General features: G+C 29.4%; 1 protein-coding gene across 1 annotated transcript in view; it reads left to right on the top strand.

Annotated features, from left to right (window-relative positions):
• Positions 1–8,774: 8,774 nt before the first annotated feature.
• Positions 8,775–9,880, top strand: part of LOC108777649 (uncharacterized) — a gene marked incomplete at its 3' end in the record, with an annotated part of 10,824 nt that continues 9,718 nt past the window's right edge. The window contains exon 1 of the mRNA XM_018544591.1: positions 8,775–8,792. Coding sequence (XP_018400093.1) covers positions 8,775–8,792 — 18 coding nt within the window. The remainder of the gene's footprint in view (positions 8,793–9,880) is intronic.

The raw sequence follows: 9,880 nt of genomic DNA, 5'->3' as shown, positions 1-9,880 counted from the left end.
TGCTTTCTTTTTCTTTATAATCTCATCTTGTATAATATGTAGAAAGAGATAATTATCTGTTGAAATTAATTGCGTTTCAAGTTTGTAAGTTTGTTACACATAGCATTTTAATTAAATTGATCAGACATGCGCGAACAGCGAATTGTGATATTTGGTATTTCGTTTGTTCTGATCGTCCCTTTTTATCGTCGGCCTTCGGTGAGCTCACACGCGTGATTAGATCCTCGAATAGAATTTACAGATAAGTTGCGCTGTACTAAAAGGTTCGTCAATGACTGTTTAATAGATTGTATTTAAAAGATACGCACATTGTTATTTTATAAGTTTACTGATAATATATTATTGTGTTCTTACGACAGCTTGATCAGTTTCTGTATTGTTTATATAAAAAGATTAAACGTTTGATTACAAGTTAATAATTATTTTCGATGCGTCGTAATTTAGTATTTAAATGCATATACACTGCGCGAACACTGTATGTAGAGTTTAACTCTCTGTCATTAGATTAGTCCTATATTTCAACATTATCAACAAAAAATAAAAAACTATTAACTATCTAATTGTTGGTATAACATTTGCATTGTGTTTTTTTAAACAAAGGTAAAGCTATGAGAACGAGAAAAATTGTCCATATACCTACATATATAATTAAATATATAAAATGTTCAAATCTAAACTCTGTCAATGTACGAACATAACTAATACAAATACGGAGGCTATACAGTCTAGCTTTTGGATCTTTATTACTTATATATATATATGTGCGTGTGTGTATATATATATAATATAGTTTATATAATTATATATATAGTTATATAATTATATAAACTGCTTATGTATATATATATACACATATTATATATTCAGTACATATCAATGTATATACATTCTTACACATTGTGTATTAATTACATTACATAACCACAAATTCTTTATTGACAAAAAATGCGTAAATGTTCTAAATAATTTTTCATCTTATTTATCCTATATACGGACAGAGATTATATAAGAAAAAGAAAACTTATATATTTTTTACTAATATATACAATGATTGGGCCAAAAGTCTCGGGCTACCTGAATAATTTCTGAACGGTTCAAAATATAGGATTAAAATTAATACAACTGAATAAAAAATCTATCATTGAACCTCAAAAAATATCCACTATACCATTCTTGAGGGAGAGGAGGGAAGGTGGCGTGTATGTGTGCGAGTGTGTGTGTGTGCCTGCGTGTACGCGAGCGCCCGCTCATCTTGGTTTATCTTTAATTAAACCGGTTTTTCAGAAACAGTAAATTTTGAAATCAGATAGGGTAATGCTAAGGCCGGAAGTATTGTAACTTTCAATTCCAATACATCTGAATAACAATGTTCAAATAATCTTAACTTTACGAAAAAAAATCTTAGAGACCTCGGTCATTGCGTCTTGTTCTTGTCTCGAAAAGCCCTTTCAAATGTCCTTTGGGGTACCTGCATTCGATCCCATTTGCCATTTAAGATTTTCTAGCCTTCTTTTCTCCACTCCCCCGAGAATATTTAGGTGGATGGCTTCATACATAAAGAAGTGATTTTGAATTTTAAAGCAGTTAAAAGAATGGACAGTATACAGAGTTCTAAAGCGAGTCAGAATGATAGAAATCTTAATCTGTAAGATCTTGAACTTTTATACTTATTGTTAGTATCTCGGTTCACAAGGCCAACCGCCGCTATTTTTGTCAGATTCTTTCGAGTAAAAAAACACGCCGAAAGTGTGTTTTTATCATCATTTTATCGTGCGGCTGTTGACTTATGTAACAAATAAGAGATATTATTTCTTAAACTTTTTTTGTTCGAAACTTTTTAATATATGAATAAGGTCAAACGGTTAAAATTTATACCTCAAGACCATGACCTTGTCAACATATATCAAGATGTTTGGGAAATCTCTTCGAAACCCTATATTTAGTGAGTGCTTTTGAGGTTCAGTGATAGATTTTATGATCCCATTGTATATCTATAATTTCGATCCTATATCTCGAATCATTTAGTAATTATCCAAATGATCCGGGAATGTTTGCGGGCACAGTGCATATCAGAACATTTTATACATATGTACATGGCTAATTAAAAAATATAGCTTAATGCCAATGTACAAATAATTAACATTAAATATTAGTACGTGTAATATTTGATGTATGCTATTACATTATTTATTGTATCTAATTTATGCTCAATTTCTTTATTTCAAGATTAGTTACAGATAACATTATTTACGTATTCTATTCTAGGAGATCTCTCCTGGATAAAGGTTGTTTGAAAGTGAAGAAATTGAGCTTTAGACAAACACATTTCGATTTTTCTTTACTTCAAATATTATTGGTCAGTTCTTAAATGCAAAGTACTTTCTTCACTTGTCAATTTATATATATCTTTTAAATTAATTTTAAGAACAGATGCTATATCCTCCATAGTTTGTGGAAGCATCTTGGACTTCTTTCCTACAATAGCTGTAAACTCTGAGATCGCTAATCCACGCGTCTCTTCCCATTTGTACAAATCGTGAAATATTGGAGACGCAAATGTTGACGCACAATATTTGCGGGCAAATTCCAAAGCATTGTAAACCATTTTTAACCATTTATTTCTTATGTACAAACGTAACAAAAGAAACCTACAAAATATATGTGAAATATAAGTGTTGCCTAATTGCATATCAGTCTAAATATAGATTATCGTGTTTACCGAATTTGACATGTTTGCTTCCCTAATGGAAATATACAGTCTATGCACATTAATTTTCCAATCGGTAAAGCTATCGGCGATGCATATAAGTAATTTAAGAAATACATTTTATTAATATTTTCACATAATAATATTTCAGTCATCAAGGAAGAAAAATTGTCAGTCGTATTTGTCGTGATCCACTGTTGTGTTAATATATCACATTGATTCTGCACTGAAGAATACAGACGGTTATACATAGAAGCTAAATTCAATTTGTAAAGCCACTTATCCAATCTAGATATTAATATCTAATAAATATAAAAAATTATTGTTCATTAATTTAATGAATAAAAGTTACTGAAGGATTCTCATTATTTTTTCTTTATACGAAAAGACGTTACCTCATGTTTCCTATCAAAATAAGAAAACAGATGATCCTTCCAATCAATAGTGTCTATACTTTGATAACAAAATGTTCTCATATAATGCTTAAGATATTGTGCAAACACTGTTGATCCCCCTAAGTCATTTCGTAAGGAATCCAATAGATAATATCCAACTTCGTCAGGTACGGATTTTGAAATGTTCTTTGGCAAAATATCAGTCAAAGAAGGTACTAATTTCTGTTGAGAATCAACACCATATAGTCTCATCTGTAATGTTAGTGCACACAGTATAAAAAATAATGAAGTAGAAATGGAGAATTGAATGTAGCATTACAAATGCATATATGTGTAAGTGCAAATTATATATTAATTTACTTATAAAGTCCGTAATCCTATAAACTTGTATGAATGTAAATTGTTATTATCAATCAATCTATTCAACATATGATTTTTATTTCAACATTTTCCATCTAAATAAAATTATTGTAATTTACCTTGACATCAAGATCAAAAAAGATTCTTTTTCGCATAAATGTTAATTGACCTGCAGGACGTTGCAAGATTTCACTAGAAATGAATATACTAAAACTTTTAATCAACCACAAATGTTGGAAATTTTTACAAGTGACTAAACTTCCTGCCCAGTTTTGGGCAATTTTTCGAGCAATCGTATCATACATGAAAATGGGATCTTCATCTAGTAATGTTGATGACACAAATATCATGGTACGACATTGTAGTTCAATTTCTGGGATATTTGATGGAAGCACACATATATTGAATTCATCTACAATTATCATTTTTAATATACATTTATTAATAATAAGATTAAGAATACAGGACTGATAATTAACGAATTTGTTTTACATATAACTTGAAATAATTTAACAAATTTTGAAAATTTCGGATAGATTTAATATTACACTACTCAACAAAATTAAAACGTTACGTATTCCACCCTTCAAAAATAGGTAAATTTTGTGTAAAAATAACTTCATCGAAAATCATCGTATCATATATTTAATTTTTAAAAAACATTTTAATGCTTGAAATCTTTACTTTTCAGACCTGTACTTTAAAGGACGGTGTTACTGAAATTTCGTGAATTACATAAACATAAATGCGTCAACCTCTAAATTTTTTACGAAATTTAAGAAGTTCCACGGCATGAACTAAAAATTGTGTAGAAGTGCAGTTCATATTTTTCGAAAGACTGAATCTTTACCTTTAACTTGATTTTTTGTGATCTTTACCACTGAGTTATTCAATGTTGAAGTAAAAATAAATTTTTTGCTTCAACATCGAATAACTCGGTAAAAAGAATATTGTACAACGATTACAAAAAAAATAAATCAAAGGTAAAATTTAAATCTTTCGATACCTCTAAACTGCATTTTTACAGAATTTTTAATTCGCGCCACGCAACCTTACAAATTTCGCATAAAATCTTAAGATATGAGACATATTTATTTCTGTTTGTGTAATTTAATAAAATGTCGGTAAGACGGTTTGTTAAATAATTGTTCTGGAAGAATACAGATTTCAAGCTTTAAAATGCTTTTTTTAACATCTCGATACAATAATTTTTGACGAAGTTGTTCTATTTTAAAGTTTGACCATTTTTGCAGGGTAAAGCAGATAATGCTTTAACTTTCTTGAGTAGTGCATTCATACAGTATTAACACCAACACGGTAAAAATTAGTGATCACTATACAATATTAATATTAACATAGTGTAGATTTATATTCCTTGGTGTTGTATCAACACTGCTAGTGTGGAAGGTTATATCCACATCATGTTGGCATTAATATTAATATCAAACGAACATCTTACAATTAAATGTTACCTCTAATAAGCTAATATTTTGTTAAGTGTTACTTTTGGTTATAACTGTTAAGTGTTACTTTTAGTTATAAATGTTAATTTTAATTATACCGATATTATAATACTAATTTACCTCGAATAGGAAAACCACATAGATAATTAGTAGCGTTGATGGCATTTCTACAAAATCTCAATATTTGTTCACTTTGCGCAAAATGTCTCTCCTCAGCCCACAAAGTGATTTTGTGCTTAATCATAAAATATCTTCCACCTATTGACTTTAGTGAACCCGCCACAATGATTATTGCATATGATGGCATTGGATTCGTTTCATAAAATAAGTGAGTGTAACGGTCTGGGTTTCCCTTTATTATACTTTTACATTGACGTCCACCCACTATAACTCTGATTGCTTTAGGTACAGAAATCTAGAAAAAACAATTAAATTAATAAAAACTAAATATGATGACCTCTGTATATAATTAAATAATAATTGTTAAAGAAATAAAATTTTTATGTTAAAAAATGGAATAAATTTAATAAAGTCAGTCATTACAAGTTAGTCACTACACACCACAGATTACATTATATTCACGTTTTTAACCTGGATGCTGTCGGAATTCTATAAGAAGAGCCATATCTAAGTAAAAGATTAATTTCTGAAATACTCTTTATCAAGAAACGAACGAATTGAATTCACAAAGACACGGAATGTCGATAAAGCTTATTTACTGATCATCAACAATGTATAAAGTTGCTACATTAGACAATATATTGTTGCTCTTTTGATGCTATACAACTTTTTTATAGTTAAATTATTTTCATATTTCTAGAAATAGTAAAAATACTCCAAGTGAACAAAGTTCCTGTTCCATCCTGAACAGGCACTTCGATCACCTGGAATATTTTTATCACAGAGATGCTTGATTAATAATTATTGATATTATTTTAAAAAATAACGAAACCTTGAAATAATAAATGTTTTTACAAAAATATAGGAAGATATATATTATTAAATACTAAAACCTTTTTAAGACCCCGTATATTTTTAAGACCAATCAAAGTCATGTCCCTGTTGTAATCTATGATCAGTTATCACCGATTTAGAAGAAATAATATAACGTATACGGTTACGTTCTACTAATCCAAAAATAACACTCTTCTTTTGAGAAGATGGGTGACTAGAATAAAAATTCAAAAATTTACCCGAAAAAGTGGGTTTATGATACCAATTAAATATCAACCGATTCTCTTTAATAACCATATTGCGATATCTAAGAAATTCAACGAATTTCCTCCCACTTCCAAGAGTAATTGAAATCGTGGATGGAAAGAATTAAATGCTGTCAAAAACCCGACTCAATATTAGATGTAGAAACAATCGCACATAAGTCATCTATATATCGATAATAAAAAAGTACTTTATCGTTAAACAACATCTCACTCCCTCTCTCTCAGTGAAGAAATTTATAATTGTAAAATCAGTAATTTCCCTTCTTCTTGTTGATGTTTATCAATTGCGGTCTTAAAAATATTCTAATATTTATTAATTATGAAGTCTGCTAAAATAAATTAAACTTGAATATTTCACGCCAAAATATTTTTTATTAAAAAAATAAGAAGTGTAGTTGATGTGAGACGAACACTGAATAAAGTAGAGGCAATTATATTGATCTTTTTAGTTGTGCTAAATTGTGCTACAACAATGTGCTGACAACTTTCTTTATGTCAAAATTTTCTGAAATTCACTGATTTCTTGAAATTAACGAAGTTATGCGTCAACCGTTAGGAACGTTTAGGAATAGAAAACTCAAAACCCGTGTATTTTGAGAAAATGCGGGACCGACTTCAAACGTTAATCCCTAGTAGATGATTCATTCGCTTTGTGGGGAATAGTACACACACACATGTATCCAATGGTTTTTATTAATATTACATACGTGCGTGTGCAAAATCAATACAAATGATATCTACGTAATTTCTTACCTTAGCAGTGTATGTAAATCTGACCTGCGGTGAATCTTGGCAAGGAAATACGCCTCTAGCATATGTAAACTAAAAATCGAGTAATTAATATTGTACACATTAATAGAATTTAATGTTCATGTATTGTACGTTTATAGCTTACTTGATTGTTAGTTAATAGGAAGGGATATGTGCCATTAGAAGTTTGATCCTTTCTTAGCCAATACAGTGCAAGGGAATCTTTACGCGTTTCATACTCAATCAGAATTCTATAACTGAAAATGTTTGTATAGTATATCGTGATACATATGAAATATTTGTATCAATATTTTCTAAAATTTGTAATTTTTGAAAAAGATTTTATACTTACTTATACAGAAAATGAATCTTATCAACGCCATACTTATATACATGTACCTTTTTATCATTTCTTAATGTCCGCGGTAACATAATAGAAAATTCCTCACTTCCAATATTATCAATACATTTATTAATTTTATATACTAAAGCATTACCAGTAACATCGTCCTTGACAGTTATCTTATCTTCCTGGAATCCGTAGGTATCTAAAAGCTAATTGTTCGATATTATGTATTTATTTCAAAAAATGGAGAAACTGTACAAAAAAAGGAAAAGTTTACTAACTATTCTGTCACAATCAGCTTTGGATTCTATGAACAAAACTGCCTTTCCGCAAATAACTGTTTCATCAAAATCGATGATTAAATCTAAATCGGTATGAACTACTTTAGCATCATCTAATAATTAAAAGATATTGGTAAACAAAGGTTCCAAAAATATTCAAATACTTATTATAGATATAATATACGTTAAACATAAAGTATATACGAAATATAATATAACGTTTTTAAAGACATAATATTGTACACAATTTCGTATTGTTTTTACGAAAGGTATTAAAAACGTTGTATTATTTAATATATATTATTGTATATATAAGAAGATATAATACTGCAAGTCATACAATCAAGTAATTAAAAAATATGTCTAAAATATGCATGACAGTTTCACTTTTCGAAAATATGCAAGTAAAACCATTCTTGTCCTACGTTTTATATATTTCTAGTCAGTCAAGAAAAGCATACTATATATAAATGCTTAATATTATATTCTCACAAAATTCCGTAATTAAAATACCTGGTTTTACACAAGAATATGGATCATTTGAAGTAAGCAAGTCCATATTTGAAAGATATTGTGTTAACCGTTCCACGTCAAAACTAAAAATAAATCTTTATTCTATTAAATATCCATAACATAACATTCCTTCTCTTACCCTATCTTCTCTATGTCCTTTTTTCTTGTTTACATTTCTCATTATTTAACAACATATTAGATTGTTTATCAGGAGACACATTTTAGTGTCTCCGGCCATGTTCAAAAACTAAAAGACACTTCAAGTCTCTTATCCCGAGCCACGAAAGTCCATTTTTGGGGGGTGCATAACTACTAAAATACAAAATATTTTGAATCGAACGTTATATGTCCTGAAAGGCATCGTCACGAGTAATTATTGCTAAAAAAAAATTAAAAATCTGGCGTTCTGGAGATACAAGCGGTCGAAAAGTGGTGATTTTAATAAAAAATTAAGAAACGTCTCCTTCTTCTGTTCTGTCCGCATTCAAGGCCGTATTAAAACTTTCTAATATCCTCTCTTCTCTCTCTCTCACCTTTCACTGACACCTTCACCATCTTCGACCGACCGCAACCCCTCATCCCTCCCTCCCCTCCTCCACCTCCCACCCCCACCACCCCTTTCTTTCGTCGTATTTCACTCTCTTTCGTTATACAATATTTTTAAATCATTTTTTTATATACTTGTGATATATTTGTACTCTAAAAAGTATATATGATATCCGAAAAGGATGTCATAAAAATGAAAAGTTCAAGCCATGTTCAAAAAGGGATATTAAAAAATTTAAACCATTTTATCTAATAATAATATATTACCATGAAAAGTAACTGATTTATTATTAATAAAGGTGCGGTACAAAGCGAACATACGTAAAGTGTCTTCTATCAGATAGTACAAGCAATTTTTATAATACTGTTTGCAATTTTACAATAATTAAGTTTTCCGTAAGATAAATAAAAATGACGGTCTGTTAAAATGGGCTCCAAGGTTGACATAATAGACAGTAATGCTTATATACCTACTCTGCAGGATAAAGTTTTATTCTATTCTATAAAGAAAACTAATATAAAGAAAACTAAAACTTATGAAACTATAAGCATTTAAAATATCGTAATATTATCAATAGTACAGTCATCATCATTATTTAAATAACGCAATTTGCAAAAGAATATCGTAAAAATTTTTTTCTCGGATTTTTAGAATTTGTTTTTAACTTATTTGGTATATAAATAAAACAAATATATGAATTATGAGATTATACTTCTTTAATTAGCTACATACGTAACGTTTTAATTAGTATTAATAAGGTATAAAGGTCAGTTTCTGAGAAATAAGCGAGTGTCACTATAGGTAGGGTTGCCATCCGTCCGGATTTCCCCGGATTTGTCCTAGTTTTAAAGGCGTCGTGGAGCGTCCGGGCGGGTTTTTCGTAGCAGTCCGGATTTTATATAGTTTTTTATAACAATTGCCCAAACTTAGCAACAAATGTATGATATTTTACAGAGAAATGAAAGCCTACATAGAAAACTGGATGAAACCCATTGAATGAATTTGAAAGTTTTGATTGGATGTTTTTATCTAATATATCTGAAAATACCAAATGGACCGCCGTTTTAAACACTATTTCATTTTTACAAGACAGAAACATCGAAATTGATGACACAAAATTAATAGACGAATGGATAAATTTGAAAACCTTTAGTCGAAACAAGACAAGACAAGCATTTAACCACAAATGAACTTTGGCTTAAATTTTTTAAAACTCCGAATGCTCATACATGCACTGAATTATTGAAGATAGCACAATATTTTTTCTGCATACCAACTCATAATGCAAACGTAGAAAG

The sequence above is a fragment of the Cyphomyrmex costatus genome, unplaced genomic scaffold (genome assembly GCF_001594065.2).
Source record: "Cyphomyrmex costatus isolate MS0001 unplaced genomic scaffold, Ccosl1.0 scaffold453, whole genome shotgun sequence".
NCBI classification, from domain to species: Eukaryota; Metazoa; Arthropoda; class Insecta; order Hymenoptera; family Formicidae; genus Cyphomyrmex; species Cyphomyrmex costatus.
This window is presented reverse-complemented; position numbering and strand designations above follow the sequence as displayed.